Source organism: Varanus komodoensis, unplaced genomic scaffold (assembly GCF_004798865.1).
Source record: "Varanus komodoensis strain SLA01 unplaced genomic scaffold, ASM479886v1 scaffold45, whole genome shotgun sequence".
NCBI lineage: Eukaryota > Metazoa > Chordata > Lepidosauria > Squamata > Varanidae > Varanus > Varanus komodoensis.
The window spans coordinates 3,854,715-3,878,023 of NW_025336011.1; the positions used below are offsets into that span (position 1 = coordinate 3,854,715).

The following is a 23,309-nucleotide window of genomic DNA, read 5'->3' on the forward strand; positions in this document are numbered from 1 at the left end:
GTGTTAAGTTATGCAGAGCTGAGCAAGATTGCTGCTCCGCAGCTGGACCAAGTACTTCTCTGTCCCCGTCAAAGCAAAGTAGCCTAAAAATACACCAGGGGCAGCAAAACAATGCTTGCTGCAAGACAAAGATGGCATGTGGGAGAAGCAGAGGCAGGTTGGAGCGTCCTGTTTACAGTGCAGCTCAATTATCAGCTTAGACCATTAGGCTGGGACCAACCCAGCCCCACCCGGCTGTGTATTCTGGGGATTGGCCCCAGCTCTGTTCATGTGTTAAACATCTTCAGTCTGGGGCATGCAGGGGTGGGGGAAGCCAAAACAGAATGGCTCTACAATAATAGAACTGGCCCTATCTCAGCCCACCAGCCCTGTCAGCTCACATCTTCTGCTCATCCAAGCTGGGGCTGACCCTTTTTCATTCCTTTCATTTGTGAAAAGGGAAGGTGGCAATGGCTGCATGTTGAATGCAGGGCAGGGGAAAAAAGATGGAAAATTGCATGCCCCATCCCCTGCTCTCCCAAATACTCTACCATATTTTTGGAACACATGCAACAATTTCTTTCTATCTTAGACTACTTCAAGATCTAGACAAAGGTCAGCAAAGCAGACTGGAATTCAGGAAGTTAACAGACATGCAGAGAACTGACAAACAAGAACTCTGAAGAATTTCTACATTTATTCCTCTGCTTCACTTTTTATAGCATTTAGGGGCAGGCACAAGGTAAATCTCCAGATTTTGGGACTTCAGTTCCCAGAAGCCCCTGTCAGCACAGCCAAGGGCAAGAAATACTGGGAGCTGAAGACCCAAACATCAGGGTATTTTCTTTACATCATGATAACTGGGTGATAGGCCAGTAGAAGACTCTCAGGCCACCCTACCTCACAGGGTTGTTGTTGTAAGGATAAATGAGTCATGTAAATAGCCTTGAATTCCTCACAATAGGAAAAAAGGGTTGCTATAAATACATAATAGTAGTGGTAGTAATAGAAATAATATCCAGTGGGGTGGGTCAGAGGCAGCAGGCATTCACCTCCAGACAGCGGTCTGGGGCCTGGATGGGTATTGCGGTTCACAAACTGGCCATCACAAGCAGTCAGACTCCATAATAAAATGGGCAAAGGAAGGGATCCCTGGCAGTGTTGCACATGCACTCAGGCAGGGTCTTGCATCCTGCACCATGACTTATGCACACTGCATAATGATTCAGAGGCAAGTGAATGTACATCTTGTGAACATCTCTTCTTGCAAGCATTATCAGATTCAGTCACTTGTGGTGGTGAAGCAACAGCTAAAACCTCTCTCTCTAGGCAGTCTTTGCAACTTTTGGTGTTGCTGTTACTGTGAGGTTTCATTTTGTATTTAAGCTCACTCTTTTATGTAATTGTGGTTTACACTTATGTTACGGTTTTACCAAAGTATGGTCATCACAAAACAAAGTGGAAATATTGCAGCAATCGTATCATAAAATGGGTCATCAGTAGAGCTTGTTTCAGTACGTCTACATTAAACAGATCAGAAGCAAGCTAATACGAAGCTAACCACAATTCTTAATAATTCAAGCAGAGCTTCTGCCAAGCAAAATCTGCAAGGGGCCAGATGGTTCTTCTAGAACAGTTTCATATTATATAACTGTCAAATCACCTTGATGGCCCAAGTTGGGGCAATAAACAGGACTAAAAAAGTTAAATTGAAAACAAAGTGATTCACACTTAAGAGTACCCCAGGACTCGTTCTGCTTTTTGCATTACCTTCTTGCAGCTAACATCTCAGGACAGTTCATGGACAGCCACCTGTTATTAAAGGGCACAAATCTGCAGCCAAACAAAGACCACTAATCCCAAGACAGGGGATATATTCTGACTAGTCACAAAGCAACATTCACAGTTGTATAGAGGAACACTGGCAGTAGCCAAAAAAGGTCAAAAGTGTGGGGACTAAAAACACATTGCAAACTCTTACCCAATTTGGTTGCAATTATTTCCAAACTACCATGAATTAAAAAGGGCTCTTAGCAAAGGAAAATGTAGCCATATGTTAACAGTGAGAAGGCTGGCTACCAAAGGGTGGGCTCACAAACTGTGCACCCCAACACTACTGCTGCTCCCTAGCTCTAGACTCTTCGTATTATCAAAACATGTATCCAACTAATCTGTTATATCCAGTAAGAAGAATATCCAACATATAGCAGATCACCTAAATTTTGATTTTTCCAGGAGTCTAATAGGGGCCGGAGAAGAGCCCACATTTGTGCACAATATAAGTCTCTATTTCATCCACTCCATGCAGCTTCATCCACCCACTCTGATGCTGGGTGGGATTGTGTCTTTTAACAACCAAACATATTCATCCTGCCAAGAACATGCCCAGCTTGCTCCATTTATCAAGAAGCATCTCACCCCCCCCCCAACGCCCCTGAGCTCCAAGCTAGCCTATCTGCCTGGTAATTCCAAATCATAGCCAAGGATTTGACTCGTTCAGCTTTTGGAAGGCTGTGCAGCACCTAGGCAGCAAGGAAACTATTTGGCAGTGAGGCTCCAATGAAAAACCCCAGCAATGGATGGATGACTCACATTGGTTTGTAACAGTGAGTTCCTGAAATTTCCCCTTGTTATGCAGTAAACCAGAGAGTGGAAGAAATTCTCCTTTGCTCTGATGGGAAAGGAAGGCTTTCAGTTACTGTTCACATCCATGCTATACTATGCTCATTCCCACTGCCTACTTTCTATCAGCCTAGTCTTGGCTTGGACTAGTAGTTTCTGCTGCTCCTTAACTACATAACTGGCTTTGGGGCAGAAATCAGACATCTTGAAGAGAATGGTGCTGGCAAATGATGGCTCCCAGAGATTCCATTTTCCACTCCCAGGAATGCAAAATTGCAGCAGTAGGGTCAAGGGAGGAATAAACAAAGAAAAGCAGCTTTCATCTCCAGACAGCAGGACTCAGTGGTTCAAGCTAGGCAACAGGCAAAGTAGGGATGATCACTGGAGAGGCCCTCTCCAATGCTATCTTTTCCCCCCAGCAGGAGCTGTCATGAAGCAACACTGCCACATATGTCTGCACCAGAGAGAACAGGACTCTGAAGCTCCCTCTGTTGGCTTGGCTGGCATAAACCACCGTTTGGCTTCTCCCCTCCAGGAACAGTCTCTGTCAAACAGCCATCCCAGCTGGCTGTCAGCATGAGACAGAGGCAAAACCCACCTTGCTTGCTCTACTAGGACCAACTGCTTTTTGCCCAAGAAGGGGAGGCACCAGTCTTCCACACTTGCATTCAGAAACTTCATTCAGCAGCATTATGGAAGAGCTGGTACTCACACTTTCCTCTTGTTTCATGCTCCTGGGATCATAAATCAGGAGATCAGCTTTGCCCCGCCTACCTTTAAATCACCCAGCCTGGCACCTTCCAAACTTGTTCTCATAATCACTAGCCATCATGCCCAACACCAGAGTGAGAATCATGGTTTATGAATTTTCCAATCTGTCTGGATGGTGCCAGATTGGTTGATTTAAACTGTGAACGGTCTAGAGCGCTTAGAATGCAAGACAGTGGGAATCAGTAAGCCAAGACTTAAAATTTAAGAATACAGATCAGCAGAGTTAAGTCCAATAACCTATTACAAGAAACTTGAGATGTATGCTCTGCACATGGGCAGAGTGCATTCAGGGAGAAGCTCAATGACCTGCACGATATCCTCTGTTTTGGAAAGAAAGGTACAACTGGAGAGGGAAGCTTGAGATTTTATTTTCAAGCAGTTTGGGTTTGCCAGCAACTTCCCCCTGAATGGCAAGGTTGCTGGGGGAAGGAACAAACCCCTACTTCCACTCCTGCAGGGTGCATCCTCCCCCATGGAAAGCCATGGGAAATCTGCAGCTAGAATCAATCTGCTCGGAAGAATGCGCATTAGCAATGGTTCATATGCCAGATTGCACAGGACCACAGAACTGTTTTCATTAAGCAATGCCTAACCTCTCCACTGTTCTGGCACAAATGCCCCCATCAGGATCTCAGTATGGCTTTCAAGAACTGTCAGAAGGCCAGATTTAAGCCATCTGTGAAGGGCTTGTGCCAGGCACTATGGCTTGATTTTCACCCTGGTATACTAGAAGGGTACTCAAAGCATAGCAGTGTGGCTTGGATCTTATATACACACAGGAAAGGCTGAGGAGGAGATTTTTTCCAGTTTATAGAATGGAAGGGAATTAAGTAGTGGTGCATGCAAGCCAGGTTTACTCAGTTTAGATTAAAAGGGTCCGTGTTTCCCAGCACACTGAAAGAACAAGATCACAGTTGAAATTATAGACTTCCAGAATAGCCATAGCCCACGATTAGGCACCAAAAGTCAGGCATGCATCTTTAATAGGATTTTTTAAGCATTGCTGTGTGCTTCACTTTCCTTCTCAGACTCAACACTTCAGCTGTAAGCAGCTGCTCCCACAACACCCTCTCCCCCATAGCGCCCATCTAAAGGTTCTATGCCCTCCACACAGAAGAGAATTACACATCAACCACACGGACAAATTATAGAAGTCTGATGGCTGAGTTTGCTACTGGTGGTGGTAGTGATGACTGGCTTTGAGAGAAAATTGGAGAAAGAGATGAGGGAAGAAGTCCTAGTGGGTAGAGCAGCTCAGCTCCTTCCCTACTTATTAGTTCTCCAAATTGCCCTCCCAAGTGGGTTTTCCTTCCCAAGGTCTCACATTTGTGAGTAGAAGTTGCAAATGAACATCTGGGAGCAGCTAAGTGAGAAGCATCCAGATTCATGGCAAAGGCGAAGTGTGTAGTGCTTCAACTGCCCTTGCTAAAGAGTCTTTCCTTGGGAAGAACACCCCCACAACCTGCACAAACCACTGAACTTTTGTTGCAAATCTTTGCATGTAACATGTAGGCTTGCCCAAGAGTCTGTACTGCAAGGACGGGCAGCTCCTCCAGGTATTTTGGCTTACAACTTCCATTTTTCCTCACCACTGGCTACAACTGCTGGGGCTGGTGTGAGTCCTAGTATACTGTTTTGGGCTAAGCCCCCTTATGGAAGCAAAGCTTGCACACCAGGAAGAGTAGAGACCTCTGCTCATGCGGGCCAGCATTGTGAATGGGCCTTGATTGCACACACCTGTTTTTTTCAGTCACATGTGTGTTTGTGTGTGTACGTGGCGGGGAGAGAGAGAAGAAAAATATAGTGGTCTAGAACTTATTGCTCAACATGAAGCTACTAACTGAGCTACTGCACGCCTTAAAATATTTGTAAATGATCTGTGCAAAGAGAGATCATGCAATACTGAAATCTACACTACTGCTGCAAGTTACCCTAAGAATCAATTGAAGGGATACACTGAACTGTCTAGGGTCAGTGGGCTGATGAGCAACTACAAGTGATTTCTAGGTCTTACCTTGCAAAACACCAAAGCAGTGGCCACAATCCTCTAATTTTACAATGCCAGGGATTTTAGGTGGCTTTAAAGATTCACTGAACATCTGACAAGAGGGAGCTGATGAGCTGTGCATCCTGCTTTCCAACTGTCAGGAGACCCCACCACTCCCTCTGGGACAAGAGGGCTTCTTTCTGCAAAGGGACTGAAAACTTGAGCTCCAAGAGTAGGAAAACCTTTCACATGGGCATTGAGACCATTTTTATCCTTGGTATTTGTAAGTCAGCCTTTTGTACTATTTATAGCAGAAAGCAGTACATATGTCTAAAAAAGAGTGAGAGAGGAGAATATGAGAGAGAGGGGGAGGAAGGGAGAGGGTATTTGCAATTGGTGGAGAGAGGTGCAAAGAGCTGAATTTCTTGCATGATTAAAAAAAGCCTGCAGGCTTCTAGAAACTAAACAGAATTTAAATAGAAGGAACAAAGAAAAGATAAACATGTTCATTTCCATTTTTTCCTCCAGTATGTTCTAATTGGGTGAAGGAAGGAGCTGAATGGGGCAGCAGATAGCAACTACCATAAAGAAGTTGGGTTAGGAGGAAACAAAGGAAAATCTTTGTATTGGAAGGAACGGAGTCTGGTTTATTAAGAGGAAGAAGTGAACAAAAAAGCAGCAGGACATAATTTAGACCATTTTTCTGAAGGATTTTCATGTGTTTGTCCTGAGCCCTCTGTACAGAACAGGGTAAAAGTAACCAAGCAGTAATGGGTGCAACCAGCATGGATAATGTCATTCCCAAATTCACCCTCTCCCCTCTCTACATAGCTATGTTTGCAGGACAGGCACTAGGAAACCAAGCCGGGAGTGATGTTCTGTGGTAAGAACAGTCTTTTCTGTTGCTATGCCTAGGTAAAGTTTATCACTGGCAATAATCCTCCCTTCTATCCTGCCCCGTGAGGACTGGCTGCCAGCAATCTTCAATACTTCTGAAAACAGCAACTGACCATTCCTCTTCCTTATTCCCATTCTTTTCTTCCCCACATCCTTATGGTTACTAGCCAACAGGCCTGAATGAGAGCAGCCGGGCAGAAAGGAGCACACCACCATGGCTTGGGTGTTTCTTTGGCCTCTAAGCCAGCTACCAAGATCAGAAATTGGAAGGCTATCTACCAGAACCCAGACTGAAGTCAGAAGCATCATTTTACTGCATGTGAACATCTGGAATGTGTAATCCTAGGGGTAAGCAACCTGGTGCCTGCCACTATGACCCCTCATAACCTCCAACTACTGGCTGTGCTAGCTGGAGTTTATGGGAGTCATAGTTTACATTTTCTGTCAGATCCACCCGTTTGCCTATGCCTGTAATAAATACAATTTATCTGATTGTTGAGTTCTGTCCTTCTACCTCATCATTTCCACAGCTGCACAAGCAACAGAAGAACACTGAGATAAAGCCTGACCCATCTGCCACAAGCTCACATAAGCCAAGAACAGGCAGGGTGGCACAGCAGCTTGACAGCGGAAGTTGTGGGGAACTGCTCATACACACTTCCTGCCTAACCCCTTCACCCTGTACTGGAACAAAAGCATGGGGCAAGAAGACGATATCTGTGAGCTCCAGCCCATAGAAAGCTTCCACCATTCATTCAGGCTACTACCTACAAGGCTCTACCCAACCCCTTGCTAAGCACCAAAGTGTTGGGTCTCAGGTTCACGAGACCTATATATCTGAACAATTACAAGAAAAACTGCAAGCTTCTTGGGAGACTGGAATCCTTCTGACCATATGACCCACTCAGAAAAATAAAGCAATAAACTATCGTCATGTATGAGCCTAATATCAGCTTTGCTGTGATTACCAGCCACCCTATCCTTTCATATTCTCTCATTTCTACCTGCTCACCCTGAAATGTAAATAAATTCACATGCTTCTAGGCACTTCATATACTTTCCCTAGCAGAGTCATAGCTACTTTCTGCAAATGGAGCCATTTGTCAAAGACCTCTACTAAATGAGGTAGTAAATTGTGTTTTTGTTTTGTTTAAAAAAAAAACAAACCTTTTCAGTCCTGATATAGCATTCGCATAAGCACTAAGTTAGAATTAGATAATAAAAGGGAAAAGTGGCACACAAGCCTCAGAATGCAAAGATCTGACCTCATTGAAAACAGATGGCTCTTACCAACCTCTCATTTTGGTAGGCAGCCTTGAGAGGGATCTAAATCTTATAACACTCTATATGGTCCCTGGAATCAATCCCCCCTACTGCCACTAATTTCACAAGCAGAATTGAAAATAAGGTTTAAACATATCTGCTGCCATGTTTTATCAGCCACAACCTTACGGGAAGTAGATGTGCTTAGAAGGTAGGAATATAAAAAGCAAGGTAGAAACACAGATGAGTGCAAAACTTCTACCATATATATCCTTCTAACTCCTTATGTAGAAACCCCACCCATTCTTTATTTTGTGGATTCTTGCATTTCTGGGTTCAGATACACAGATCTGTTGGCACCAAGTTCAGGCTGACTAACAATTCTCAGCTACTCTATTTTTAACACCTAAGTTTTAACATTATCAACTTTTCACCAAACACAGGAAAAACCAACACCTACATATTTGCTTTTAAGCAGACAAGCACCTGCCCCTAACTATAACCATTTGTTCCTAGCAACATTAGTACATAAGGCTTTCCTTCTATCTTCCTAAAGATGTTCCCATTCACCTCAGAGGGAAAAACAAGGCCTCTCTGAAAAGGCCTTGTGTGTGTGTGTAGTCAATGAAGATTTACAAGAAATTGCCAGAAGGCAGAGGAGAAATCTAGTCTCATACTTCAACAGGACTTTATAGAAGACCTGTAATCCTTTCAACCAACCATTAACGGCATTGTAAGAGTCATGTGACAAAAAGTATACCCAGTTCAAAATATGCAATGTAAAGACTCATTTGTTTTTTGGGGGCAATTCTTGTATTTTTAGAGGGAAACTTTAGCAAGAATACATAGAGGGAGCAGTCCTATGGCCCACAAAGCAGCTAAGGTCTTTGAGCCAGACCTTCATTTCTTTGAAATCCTGAGCGACATGGCACTGATTTCATTATGGTTCTATCTCTGGTAGCTGAAAACATCACATTTGTCAGATAGGAAAGGGCCTCCACTAATTTCAGAGCATCCTGGAGTTTGGTCAGTTACTGTAAATGGCATGTGTATCAAACAACAACAGCTTTCTGTCAATCAGCAACTTATTTTATTAATTCCCACAAAGTTATAGACTGAAGAAACATGGCCAATATAAAATGATAAAGTTAACATGGCTCTCAATAAAAGGTATATCTATCAATCATCACAGGTTCATCTGAAGATATTTTTCAAAAGTCATTTCCATTCTCTTTGTGATTAGATACACCTTCACTGAGGTTCTGTAACATCCCGACTAACTTTATGTAATATTTCTCTAGAAAAATGCAGGTGATGTATTAGAGGTTTTGACTTGACACCGCCTTGTAGAGACTCAGTTGTGAGATCAAAAATAAGAGTTCTTTGTTCTTTATCCCTTTGCCAGCACACTGAGCAAAAAATGCCATGTGCAGAGGCGAATAATATAACGTACTTGAATGTACTATCTACCCAGCTTAAACATACAGCAATAGAAATTATCTTTGCCTTTAGCAGTTCTGCTGTGATATACCCAAATGGGTATATATACATTTCTTAAGGAATAAACGCTGAATGACCTATTGTAAAGTGTTTACAATCTCTTCTGAAGGAACTTGCACAAGGCATATGCATGGTACCAAGTCATTATGAGCTAGTGTGGCACACAGCCTAGAATGCTGGACTGGGAGATCCAGGTTCTAGTTGCCACTCAAGCCATGAAGCTCACTGGGTTACTCTGGGCCACTCACTCATGCTCAGGATGACCTACCTCACAGGCTTGTTCTGAGGAGGAAATGGAGAGGAGGAAAATTAGAATAGAACAGTAGTAGAGTTGGAAGGGACCTATAAAGCCATCATGTCCAACCCCTTGCTCTGCTTCACATGTGGTCACCCATCTGGCTGCAGGCCTGAACCTTTCCAGCTTAGCAAAGGTGACTCAACATGCTTCCTTGATGTATAGCTATGCAGACAGGTTATGTCTTGCATATCATGTGAGGAGAAGAAGTGCAATATAAATGTAATAAAACAAGTCAGTGGTGTGAAAGCAATGCCAGGAAAACCACTTGCCCACTGCATCTGCACTGTTATCTCTGATCAGAGGTGAGAGATAACAGCAGGATTCCTCCAGGGACAATGCCCCACAGGGCAGGGCTTACAGGCCAAGTCCCAGCCGCTTGAAGGAACTCTGCATCAAGTACTCATTACAATTTAACAGACCTGTCTATGTCCCCTTTAAATCAGATCTGACATGTGAAGACTACTAAACTGAGCTCAGCTCTCCACTGAATGTGTGGAGTTCAGTTTCCTCAGGCCCAACAAGCAGTGCTTATACGCCCTGAAGAAGAATTTAGAGGAGGGGAACTGCATGTGAGGTCACTACAGCCACAACAAATCCTTCACTTAGTTTCTAACTTCTGCTGACCAATCAATCATGCAATTTTGCAGGCAGCTTAAGCTATTTGTGTTGTTTATATGGAATTACCTGAATAGTCCAATGATTTTGTCTGCAAAGGAACAATGGCGATGGAATAACCACCACTAAATCAACATAACCCAGATAAGGTTGGCCCCTAGAAGAAAATCCCCACAGAGAAGACCATCGCAAGTCAGAGCAGTGACATGAGTCAAAAGCACAACAGGAGGAGAAGAGGGTGCCAATATGGACATATCTACCTTCTATCCCTGCCAAATTCCTGCCTGAACCTCCTGGCTTTACCCCAGACATGCCACTAGCCCATTATGCTGCTCCCCCAACAACGTTAAGCTCTCCCCATACTGCTTAGCCATATATCATTGCTGAGTATGCCAAATATTCTGCAACACAACACTGCTCTTTTTCCTTTGCAAGAATACCTTGCTTTCTCCATTACTAACCTATCCTCTTTAGATGGCTCCTTCCATTTCATAGAATGGTAGCCAACAGCTCTCACTGCTCCCCTTAACCTAATCCCAGTCTGGGTTTTATATGTCCACTTTTCAGAAATAGAGTTCCTTCCCAATTCACTGATCTAAATCTCCAGCTGCTCAGCCAACCCTCCTGTTTTCCCAGCCCAGCAAAGTTATCTAGCTTTCCTTTCTAGGCTTGAACTGCTTGCACCTTATTTGTCCCCTTCACCTGGAGCACCTATATAATGACCCATTTTGATCCATGCTGTTATTCAATACAACCTATGCCTGTTCCACTCTCTTTCCTTCCCATATGTACATTTTAAGACCTTGTTCTGCAGCTCTCCATGACCTTTCCTGCCATCATGTTTAACCCCAGCCAGCAGTGCAACTGACTCCACAAAACATCCCTTTTCCAACCCAAGATTTTGTGCCCTTTTCCTCCACACCAACCTCTGGACCTTTTTCCAGCTGCATGACAGCCTTTTTCCAAAGGAGATTGTAGACAGCTCTGGATTTTAAACTACAGCCATGCCACATATTTATTAGCATTAATGAATTACTGTTGTACACTGTCCAGAGAGCTGTGGCTATTGCACACTATAGAAATAGAGATATTTGCAGCCCCCTTAATGCCCAAGGTTTGGCTTTTTTACCTTCCCCCACCCATGTACTGAACCAGCATTTTTGCAAGCTTCCCAAGATAGCTTTCATGTGCGAACACAGCCAGTTCAGAAGAATCAGCATTTTATGTAGACAAGAATTTATTTTATATATATGCATGTGTGAGAGAGAAGTCTTACTATATATGACTTCACTGTTACTGTTTGTAAAACTCCATTTGCCGTTCTGGAGCTTGTCTACCCATGAAGGAGAGGTGCTTGTGGTGCTCTCTACAGTTTACCTGGAACTCCACCATCCTGAAAAATTGTGGGGGGGAGGGGACCTGTAGACTAGGGAGAATACCTCACTGTTCAGACCCAGATGCTGCTATCAAAGGGCTTGGCTCCCTCCCCAATCTACCCCTTTAATCCCCACTCCCAGGTACTCATCGTCCAGCCCCTCACCCAACTCCTGCTCCTTCAGTTGCACCCCTTTCACCATCAGGGCCCCTTGCTTTCTTTTCCTCAAAACCCATCACCTACCCTCGTACCCCTTCTCCACTATAGCGCCCCCCCCTTACTTCCCCTTCCCTACCACCCCCTTCAAACCGCCCATATTACCAGCACACAAAAACCATCTTTGGACATCGCCGCCCCTCCTCCTTCGTCACTCCATACCTCAGCCTGTCACAGCCGCTCGGTTTGCCCCCCCCTTTCCTCGCTGCTTCCATATTTGCCCCCTCCCATTCGCTGCACTTTTACACACTCACACCCTTTAACACTACCCCCCGAAACCTGCCCTCTTCTGCGTCTCACTCCTGCGCCTCCTCACTCGGTCCCATACTACACTTGACCGTTCTCGGGCCTGTTCCTTACCCTGCCGCCACTCCTCAACCCCTGCTTGGACTTTCCTTTCCCACCCCGCATACCTGCCCGGCCCCCATCTCCGCTTCGCCGGTGCTGCAGCTGGAAGGGGACGGTGGCCTTGAGCGGCTGCAGCCCGCCCCGGCAACAGGAAGACGTCCCCGCCGCCATCAGCCCGGTGGCTGGCGAGCAAGCGATCCCACCGAGCAACCCTTCTTCCCCGTGGCCCCCACTCGTCGGGCGCGGAACCGCTCAGCGCCCGGCTGGAAGGACTTGCTCCCTCGGCGACAACCGACCCGCTCCCAGGTCGCCCCTCACACGGGCTGCCTTTTCAAGACGTGACGGGCGGGGCCTCAGGCAGGAGTCGCGGCCGCTCATTGGGCAGCAAAGTTGGGCGAGGCGGAGCCGAGGCACGGGCTCGCCCACAACTCCTCCCTCTCCTTCACCTCCGAGCAGCGAGCGAGCGTCCTACCCGCTCGGTCTGCAGACGGGGAGGAGGGAGTGGCCAGTCGGATGCCTTGGAGTTTTTGGGTTTTTCTTTTAAGTGGCGAGACTCACCCTCCGGAAGGTATACTTATTTCAAAATATTTATACACCGCTTCCCGTAGAGGAAAAATACCGCGAAGCGGCTTAGAGTACGTTAGTTGGCTATTCTGATAGGTTGGTATTAGTAAGAACTGCATAAGCTGCTCGATTTTGAAGGTCTTTTTGGGGGGGGGGGGGTCGACACCTCATTTTTTTCCAAAGGAGTGCAGAGGTGAGCGCTTCCTGTATAAAGCAATGGTAGAATCCAGGATTTAATAGAGCTGTGCTTGAGCAGCGACTTCAACCTCCCCACCCCCCACGAAGGATAATGAAAAGCTGCGGCGTTCGTTAACTCGGGTTTAATCTTGTGGGAAAAGTATAATTCCTGTTATTATATTGTGCAATTGTTACCAGTATGCAAGTCCATGGACCTCAGGGCTTCTGAATGCAACAAAGTTCTGAATTTGTGCTGGAAGGTGGAGGTGCCTGAGGAGAAGGAATTAAGCAGGGCAAATTTTGTTGTAAGCTTGAGTGTGTTCTTGTGCAGTTTTGGCTGGAAATCCAAACGTTTCAGCCCTACCATTTGTCTTCAAAGATTGACAAAGGACTTCATTTAAAGTCTGTCATAAGCCAGTCTCTGCTGTTTTCCAACATGCAGTATGAAGACCACAGACTTTACTGATATTGATAATTTATGTATTTTTGTTGCTTAATTTACAACAGGGGCTGCCAACTTGTAGGCCAGAACATATGCAAGGCTATGTTCTGCCATTAGTCCTTGCTAGCTTGGTGCAGCCCCCCATATTTTTTTAACCTAAAAGTTGCCCATCCTAATTTAGATAATTAGTTATGTACATGTATTCATAAGAAGGGCCAACAAATGTTAAAATCCATTGTTGGCCTAGGCCAGTACTATCTGTTTGTTTCAACCAGGAGAAGCTTGCTAGAGTTCCAGGCAGATGTAACCTCTTATCTCTGTTATCCAAGGTATTTTACTTGCAGATGTCAGCAAATAAACATGGGAGCTCAGAAGATGCTGGGTGCAGTCAATGGAATCTCTTGATAGCATTGAGAAAGTTCCACCTGGAATTCTGAAGCACCACTGTGCTAGACGGACCCATGCTCTTAGTTCAGAATGTAGCAAGGTACTCTACTACTGAGCTAAGACTTTCCCACTTTTATGAACTTGGAAAATTATTTGAGAAATAATTTAATCTACAAGCACATTTCTCTTTGTAACCCTTACAAAATGTTTTATGAATATTGTTCTGTATTTATAAAACCAAAATGTTTTAAAAGGCCTAGATGCCAGTATCATACTCCCAGGCCCTCAGATAACTGGGCATGTGTTTTTCTTCTCATGTTTACCGGGTTTGGTTTAGAAACATTTCCAATTTTCATGAAACTAGCAGGCAGGCTCTCTGAAATTTCCCCTGTATCCCCGTTCCACCTTTATAAGCAATCATTGGCAGGAACATTACCCAATGTTTTCCTCACTACTGTATAAATACTCTATACAAAACTGTAAGGGCCAGCACACCAGTTCAAGGCCTCAGATAATGTCCAAATGGGTTAAAGGAGCTTTTGGTACAGGAGGGCATGGGAACAATTAGTAAGGTTCACTGGTTTTCTACTCCTAAGCCAGGCCTGGGATCCTGCCCTGCATTTATGGAAAGCTGTGCAAAAATGTGTGTGGTGCCTCAAAAACAAGAACAGCAGTGCACAACCCCATAAAAGAAACAGCACAAACATTCCACACAGAGGGAAGACAGATCACACATCTATCAGACATCCCTCAACACACCCTTTTCTCACCAACATACTCCAAATACTACACCCCTGACAAAACCTTGCCCGACTATCTTTTTGTCCAAGACATAGGAACCCTTGAGGATGGGTCAGAAGAACACACACACTTTGCTTGAAGAGCACAGAGGAAATGAACACTATTACATTGCATTTATACCCTGCCTTTTTTCCTCTTGTGAGGAACCCAAGGTGTCTTGCATAGCTCCGATTTATTCTCACAACCACCCTGTGAGGCAGGTTGGGCTGCAAATCTGTGACTGCCAAATACAGATTGGAAGATAAGAGTGACTAGCTTGCACAGGTATAGGAGTGCAATAGCAGCCCTCCTAATTAAACCTGGGTTTGGGCAGAGTTAGGTCACATAGCTTCAGCATTTCTGAAATGGAGCAATTAAATACCAAGCTGATGTCAGTTTTCCTGCTTTTGCTTAAATGTTTAAGTTTCTCCTGCGTTGTCAAGCATAATGAGCACAACCCCTTCTCTCTGAACATTTTGCTTTCATTTTGCCATTACTTATTAAAATGTTGCTACAGCTTGCCAATCAATGAGTTATTGTGGGAAAAAACAACTCAACCCCCAAAGCAAGGCAAGGTTTTCTGATGACATCTTGTTATATTGTGCTAAAATCTGAGTTAGAAGCCAGCCTATGAAGAGTTCTTTTTTTTTTGAATTTTGCTTTTGTCATGTGTCCACCTACTACAGACAGAAATGTCTGCAGGGGAGTGGGTGTGGTGAGCATTATCTCCTACAGATGTTAGAGCAGACTCTCTGAAGCCTTAAGATAAGATGTGTGCATGTGTTGGTGGGAAGCTCCTATTTTGGCTGGAGTCCAGTTTATCTCGAAAGAAGACAACTTCCTTGCACGGTGAAGTTAGAGCTCCTTTTCAGATTCTCCTGTCCCACCAGCAGTAGTTTGCAATAAGAGACATTCGACAAAGAAACTTGCAAAGTGATTCACAGCCCAATTCAGTTTTGGATTTAAACCAACTCAGAGATGGTTCCTAAAGGTCGGGAAGTTTGTAAGACCTTAATCCCTATCATATTTACTTGGGAACGAGGCCCATCAGTTTCAGTGGAATTCTTTTTCAAGCAAATGTGCTGAGAAATGAAGCTCTGGGCTTCCTAGACACACTTCCCTGTGTATACCAAGATCTGCTGTTTTAAATGTTTCACAGAATAATCCTGTGTCTACTTCCAGGTTTATTCGTCTACTTACCTAGGGGAAGGACTCACTGAACTCAGACTTATTTCAAAATAAACATGTGGAGGACTACTATTTAGTGTTTTATTTACAGAGTTATTGTATTTTATAGTTTTATTGTGAACCATCTTAGGATCAATTGACAAACAGTAAAACAACATTATAAAATTAAAAAGAGTAATCATAATCTGCTGAAGTGGAAACGTTGAGTTGTATGGCACCTTAAAATTAATAATGTGTTCATCTTTAAGATGCCTCATTTTTTTTGCTTTGTTTATCTGGGATGGGCATCTTTGAAATTATCCATGGGTATGCATGCTATAAAGATGCCTATCTAGAGGTCAGCTATCCTATTTAGTACTATTAGACACCAGTCAGCCAGATGGACCACATTGATCGCTACATCACTAAATGGCAGATCAAAAGGACGGTAAAGCTGACAAGCACTCAGATGCTAAAGCAAGTTAAAAAAAAAAAACCTAAGCAAGGTTGTAGCCCTTTAATATTGGCTATTTTCACTGGCAATTCTTTTTTAACACGAATAGTGTAGGAACCTGTGATCTGAGCCCAGAAAAAGAGAAGGCAAACTCACATGGTGTCCCATCATGATCTCTTAAGGTTGACCAAGCATAAAATGAGGTTGGCAGACGTGCACCAAGTTGCCAGAAGTGCAAGGCATTTGTGAGGGTGTGGCAACACATGGCTACCCACCAGCTGCTGTACACACTTCCTTTAAAACCAAAGATAGCAATAGAGTGAATTCAGAAGTGATAACTGATCACAGTATGTATGCAATCACTCAGCATGGTGTTAATAAATACTGGCCTGCCAAGCACCAAAGTGAATTTTACCATATTTTAGCACCTGATCTGGAATCTAGAAAGAATGGGGTTGGCAAGAGTTGTGTCACCACTTGGGAGAATACAGAAATGCAACCCTTTCAGTGTTTGAAAGAGCTTTTTAACAGGCAGCCAATCAGAGATGGCAGCCAAAATAGCCACCATTGTGCTTCTGTTTATATTCAGAAATAGATGCTTAATACAGGGTGTGCAGATGAGACCTGTGAAGCATCTTAATGTTATTTTGTCTGCTGGAGTGTCACTTTGCAGGGAGGGAAGAGAGATTTTTTCTTTAAAATCTTTTAAAAATCTTTTTCTTTTTTAACCCCCTGCTAGACCAATGTGTTTTAATATTGACCCATTTTATGCCAATCCCAAACTGCTGATTTATTACTAAGATACAATTGTTTTTACTTTTCCCCTCAGAAAGTATTCTTTTTAATCTGGAAGCTTCCTTAGGTCTGGTTTGAAGTACAAAAGGACAGATGGGTTTTAAAAATAAAACATCTAAAATGAGAATAAGACTGCAATTGGTTTCTCCTAGGTCCCTTAATTGGATTCATGAGAACATTCTGTTTGAGCATAAATAAAGCTATGCTGCTAGTGAATCTCATACAAAGGCCATCTCTTAAGGAATGACCATGTGAGTAGGGATGGTCCAAGAACATGTTTACATGTCTAAATCCTAGTTCCATTATATGGACTTCATCTGCACTTCTGAATAATGCACTAGCAATTGCAAATAAAGAACCTGGAACAAGCTTCAGGCATGGGATTCTTGTGAAGCCCCTGAAAAGATTGTAAACAGTACTATTGCACTCTGGCCCTAAGCATATTTATAGCAAATTAAGACAGATTTTCTGTGCATGTTACATAGGAGAAATCCCCACTGTAATCAGTGGAGCTCCTTAAACATGCAGAGGAATGGGCTGCAAATTCCAAGTTTAGCCAGGCTTACTTCCCTAGTTAACCTATTGCAGTAAAGGATGCATTAAAATTAGGGATGACACTTAAAGGGGAAAAAATCCCTTGAAGTTCAACTCCGTGCACATTAACCTGGCAGAAAGCACTACCAAGCAAGAGGATTTTTTTTCTGAATACACATGAACAAGGGTAGCATTGTTTAATGCTCCATATATAGTCAGAATTTTACTGTTGACTAGTTTGAATAGGATAAAACAATGCTTTTGAAAACAAATGCATTCTTTCTTTGCCTTTAGATTGTACATTACAGAAGTGGCCTTCACTGTTAAAAGAGGCAAGGGGCAATATTTTGTCTAAGACAACAGATGTCATCAACAGTTGAGTATTTACGTTAACTTTGTTTATATTGTGTTACCAAGCAAGTCCAGGGCCCCTTATAAATAAAAAAATAAGATTTTATCCATACTATTAATCGAACACCAACAAAATCCTATACATGCCAACTCAAAAGTTAAGCTCCACTTAATTCAGCGGGATATTTCCAGGTAAAAAGATACTGGCCTTAATATAGTCCATGTGATACTGAAAAATATAACCGTGCTTTTTGTACTACAAACGGCAGCATTAGGAAAAGCACCCTCTCTCGCCCAAATTAAAGATGGAATTTCGCATTATGAAGAACGCACCTTGTTCCCAAAACAAAGATGGTAGAGCCAATACTAGGGAAACATGCGAAGCCTGTCGCTGCTATGGTTGCTGTACCTCAACTGTAGGGAACCCCTCCACGTTACCCAACTTAAAAATGGCTGCCTCCGCTATTGAGAACGGAGACACTACCCACAACCAAAATGGCCGCAGTAATATATGGACGCGCGGTTCTTAGAGGCGCCAATCCCGATTCCAAGATGGCGGAATGCCGTTAGCGTGAGGTGAGGGTTGTCTGCGTCACGTGACAGGCAGGACGGGGGTGTGTGTATCCCCGTCGTGTGTCCCGGCGGAAGAGTGAAGGGAGTCGGCTGAAAGGTCGCAGCTGGAAGAAAAGGAAAAACAAAGCGGCGCGGCCTAGCGCTGTGAAACCGGAGACACGCCAGTCACCACGGATACAGCCGGAGCCAACCCGGCGGCCGGGGCGCAGCCACCCTCGCTGCCTCCGCCGCCGCCGCCACCGAGGATGTCGCGTAGAAAGGTGAGAGCGCGCGAACCGAGCCAACCTCCTTCTCCTCTCTTCTCCTTTACCCGCTTAGACCGTCAGGCTCGAAAACCAGTTAAAAACGTAGGCCTTCAAACCCCTGTTTCATCTTGCGGCTTGATTGGTTGCTGCTGCCTCCCGCCGCAATTTCAATGGCCTGTTTCGCTATCAGTCAAGTGCAGTACCCTCCCTCGACGGTTATTTGTTTCCCTCCACCCCTTCGGTGATTGTTGTATCCCACCTCCTTTCGTTCCTAATTGGCTTCGCTGCTGAGCTGTTATTGGTTGCTTCCCCTATCACTTCCTACTGGCGCGGTTTTCTTCTCCCCTCCTCTTCTGTCTCTCCTGCTTCCCAACGACTTCATACTTGGCTGTGTGCCTTGGGAGCGGATGTTGAGGTAAGCGCTGATTGGTTGAGACTCCTGGTCTGAATTGGCATCTTCTAAATCCCGCCCCTTTCCTTGAAGATCCGCCCCTCGTTCCTGTGATTGGAGGTGAGGGGAAATGTTACAAAAGGTTCAAAATGTTGTCCAATCCGTGTTGCTTGCTCCCTTTAGGGATGTGAGGAGTGTTGGTGAAGTAAGATGGTAATTTGCCTGCTTGGATGGAACGCCATGGCATTTGCTTAAATCAAAGTCGCATCGGGCTGTATGTTTTAGATGCATGGGCATTTTGGTTACAGGCTATAACAGGCATTTGAGAGCGATACTGTAAATAGAAGGCCTCTCTTGTAACAATCTGCTTAAGAAAATTCCAGGAACCTTGTACAAATTGTGGAGGAGATTCTTTATTACTCTGTTTCAAAAAAAAAAAAAAAAAAGCAAAAAGGAGACTTGTGGTCGTTTAAAAGCTAGAAGATAGAGTCTGGTGTAAGTGTTTGTGAACTACAGCCCCTTCATCAGATGCTTGAAGTACTGACAGATATTTGTGGAAGTAGATAAAACTACTTAGGGAGATCAAAAGGCTATGAATGTAAGTAGTATGGGCTGTGGATTGTATTTTTGTAGGGAGACTAGCATTTTGTACAGCAACTTCATCACACTTCCAAGTCTACAGCTCCCAACATTCCTTCTGAAGACACTGTGAGGCTATAATAGAATGTTCCTAAAAGAACAGATGGCAGGGTCCCTAATTGCAGACTTCTTACAAGTACACAAGTTCTACTGAGATTAATAGAGTACATTTCTTAGTAGCTGGATTATAATCTGGTGTTTGAGCTGCAGAGTACTGGAACTTTGTATGTAGTGTGCAGCTATGTATTAAATATGCAGGCAGTATTCATGTACATAAGAACCCTGGAAGGCTCAGTTTTTCAATCCTTATATTATTTCCTTAGGGACCAGGAAATTAGAAGCATTGAAATTTTATATGAATGAAATTCTAATCCCCTACTATTGTACAGTTTTCCTTTTATTTTTTTATTTTATTTATTAAAACATTTTTATGCCGCCCCATTCGCCGAAGCCTCGGGGCGGCTTACAACATAGATAAAACAATAAGTTAAAATATCCATATAAAATAATCTTTCTCTCTCAGTCCTTCCTTGGCACCTCTTATGCCTGTGTGGGTGGGTGTGGTGCTTTGTGTTTTTTTTTGCCACTGTAACATTAACCTCCACATAGGGAGATAAAATCGAAAAACAAGGAAAATAAGTGGGAAAACTTGTCATATGAATCCCAATGAGAAAATGGAATTTGCTCTAATGTTACTGCGTAAAACATTTGTGAGAAGAGCACTTCTTAAAAAGGGTATTCCTTTGACTGTGATCCTGAAGGGAGCCTGGACTGAGATGTTTCCTTGTGGTCCATGTTTGGCTTCTCTTAGAGACATGTGGTTTGCAGATCTCTTCCCTGCAACGCACCTGGTGTCTGCTGCTGCTGTGGCTACCAAATATGAATGCCAGCTGTAGGTGAGATGGGATGTTCTTTGCTAATGGCCTCGTTTGTGTATAGGTTTGCTTCCCTTTTTGCCCCCATGGCTGAGTCTTTGAGTCTTGAAAAGCTCCACAGTAGTTAGAATTGAACAGATTTACCCTGTTACAGTCTTTTTGTGCCAGAAAGCACCTCATGTGTTGAATTTCTGCTTGTCACATACATACTGAAGGCACATAGACCTTGCCAGAAGCAGGTAGCAATCTTTACTGTATTGACTGATTTATGGTGGAGGAAGGGGCTAATGGGATGATGGTCCTGAGTCCCTTCTCATTCCATGATCCTATGAAAAGGCATCCATTCTATCAAAGGTCACCAATATGTGTTGATAGTTGTAGACTGTGAGCGTAAGAGGCTGCCCGTGCCACTGTGTCCTGCTTGGCTGGTAGAAGAGAGGTTGTCTTTTTGCAAGCAAAGGATGCATAGTGCTGTGATAAAGGGGGAAATGTTCCTGACTTTGAGATGGGCTACTTAGAAAGCGGCAAAAGAGGCTTCCATGAAGATGACCATTGCTTCAGGCTTGGAACTAGTTAGATCAGCCTTCCCCAACCTGGTAGCCTTCAGAGGCATTTGGACCACACCTCCCAGAATCTCCATCCAGTAGGTCCATTGACTGGGAATTCTGGGTGTTGCACTCCAAACTTGTCTAGAAGGCACAAGTTAGGGGAAAGCTGAGCTAGACTAAAATTTCCAAGCTTAAGCTGCTTGTTACATATTGGTGGACAATTTTGTAAGTGACAGCTTCTCTTGCCCAGGCTTTCAGTTTTATGGAGACTGTAAAGCAAGCTGTTGCTCAGGGTATATTAGCTGTGGAAAGGAGAATGTGGTGTACCTGGTTCTCATCACAGGCAGCTCATGATAAATCAGAGGTTCAGGAACAGGACTCTTAGGTGGTTAGCCAGTTTCCACCTCTGACCTTGTGTTTACAAAACAACCTGACATGCAGAAATCAGTGAAAGTACATGGTAACCCTAACCCTTTTAGGTACAGGTTCTCAAAGTGTGGTCCACAGATGACTGCTGGTCCTTGAGTTCCATTCAGATAGTTCACAGAAAGTTTGCAGAACAGTTGAGAGCCAGAATGGTGCAGTGGTGAGTGTGTTAGTCTGGAACAGTGGAACATTCAAATCCCCGCTCAACCATGATACTTACTGGATGACTTTGGGTCAATCACCAATTCTCACCCAAACTATCACACAGGGTTGTCATAAGAGGAAAATAGCGAGGGCCATGTATACCTCCTTGTGCGCCTTGCATGAAAAGGTAGAGTTTAAATATAACAAATACATAAATAAATTTGTATTTGACCTTGAATTTGATTTTTTTCCATTAGATGACAGAGACAGAGGCCCTTTGAACATGGTTGAATTATCAGATAGGCTATTAAGAGCTTGGTTTAGGAGCTTTGACTTTTATAAATATGACACTGGTTTTAGCAATGAGATCCAGGAAGAAGAAAACCATGCTACTAAAATATGTTTTTAGGGATGTACTCTGATTGGTTCTAGGCAAAAAGACATTGTTCACATAAGAGTCAAGTGGTTCATGCTTTGAGAACCACCGCTGCCAAATACGGTGGTAGTATAACCTACCGTCTTTAAATGAAGTGAGACGCTAATCTTTCCCTTGGCCTGTATTGTGGTGGGCATGCAGCCAGGTGTGTGGCTCAAGATGAGGCTGCTCCTGTGGCCTTCTGAATTCAGTTTGTGCGAGCCTGGTTTATCCTACAAAAATCCCTACAGCTTGATGTGGGAGATTGCTTCCTTCACCACATACCATTGCAAACCTTTAAAACTGAACGAAAGTCTCCACTAAACAGTATGCATGGTTTGAACACGTATGGATGTTCTATATGTGCATAAGGTTCCTCCAAGGTTTAGCTTGAGCCATTCTTTAAAAAGGGAGCATTATAACATGTTTCTAGATTTGACTTTGTGTTATGCAAGGAAACAGTACCTGTATGATGATTGTGTTTTGTTTAAAATGTTTGTTAATGGAGTAGATCCAAATAAATAACCCAGTTGGTTTGTGTGCTGCGGTCTTTGGTCTTTCAGAGAAATGCAGGTAGCAGTTCTGATGGAACCGAAGACTCTGATTTCTCTACAGACCCAGAGCATACAGACAGTTCAGAAAGCGATGGGACATCCCGCCAGTCTGCACGTGTAACCCGCTCTTCTGCTAGGCTCAGTCAGAGTTCTCAAGGTAAATCACCCAGTCCCTTTAAAGTAGATCTCTGTGCTAGCTTTTATTACAGAATTTCTGGGGAAAACATGCTTGCAACGCTGAATTGTGCCCCCAAACCCATGGGAAATGGAACAAGGAATGCTTTTAACAGGTAGGAGCCCCTGTTCCTTACCTAGGCATAGGTGAGACCTTATTGGTGATGTCCTGGTTTTAACCCTACACATTGCCATGGCCAACTGCAGCTCTGAAGCTCTGCAAGTTGTTGCACATTCTCCATCCCCACTGAACCTTGGGAGATCTACAACTCAGTCCAGAAGACAATGTCGTCTTGAATATACTATCTCTGCATTAAGTTTGTACAACATTTAATGCATCAGTTGCTCAAGTTCTTTCCCTTGAAGTTTGTAGTGCTTGGATGTAGCAACTACTCAAACTAAGATTTGTTATGGAGAAATAGCGAGTGTGCTAGTGTTCACTGGCCATTTGCTGTTGCCACTGCAGTAAGGTTGAGCTAAACAACTCGGGGTGAAGCATTCCTGTGTGGTTTAGTTCAGAAACAGACCACTGCAAACCAGCTCTTGTTCCTGCTCATTCATTAATATCCAAGCTTTATACAGATGCTGGGTACTCACAACCTGCAAATGGAGCCGATAGTTTGCCTAAAACCATCTAGTGAATTTATAGCTGAGCTCAGCATTGAGTCCAGAACCTAAACCTTCACATTTGTACCTTACACTTTTTCGCATATATTTAATCTGACTTTGGGCATGGTGTAGGATCAGAAGGGAACTCATCTGTCAGCTGGGAATTGTTTGTACCGTATGTCATACTTTTGAAA

At 43.8% G+C, this 23,309-nt stretch overlaps 2 protein-coding genes across 5 annotated transcripts in view; one reads left to right on the forward strand and one right to left on the reverse strand.

Moving 5' to 3' along the window:
• The window catches only part of FAM117A (family with sequence similarity 117 member A), a 36,309-nt gene extending 24,140 nt beyond the window's left edge, over positions 1-12,169 (reverse strand). For both annotated transcript variants that reach the window (XM_044444454.1, XM_044444452.1), the window contains exon 1: positions 11,937-12,169. In XM_044444454.1, coding sequence (XP_044300389.1) covers positions 11,937-12,042 — 106 coding nt within the window. In that variant the 5' untranslated portion in view covers positions 12,043-12,169. The remainder of the gene's footprint in view (positions 1-11,936) is intronic.
• Positions 12,170-12,353: 184 nt separating this feature from the next.
• KAT7 (lysine acetyltransferase 7) overlaps positions 12,354-23,309 on the forward strand; it is a 41,319-nt gene continuing 30,363 nt past the window's right edge. Inside the window, exons 1-4 of one of the 3 annotated variants that reach the window (XM_044444593.1) lie at positions 12,354-12,439; positions 13,384-13,541; positions 17,466-18,355; positions 22,342-22,489. In XM_044444593.1, coding sequence (XP_044300528.1) covers positions 18,341-18,355; positions 22,342-22,489 — 163 coding nt within the window. In that variant the 5' untranslated portion in view covers positions 12,354-12,439; positions 13,384-13,541; positions 17,466-18,340. Of the gene's footprint in view, positions 12,440-13,383; positions 13,542-16,789; positions 18,356-22,341; positions 22,490-23,309 lie in introns of those variants that run through there. The other 2 variants (XM_044444594.1, XR_006416125.1) reach the window with 2 other exon arrangements.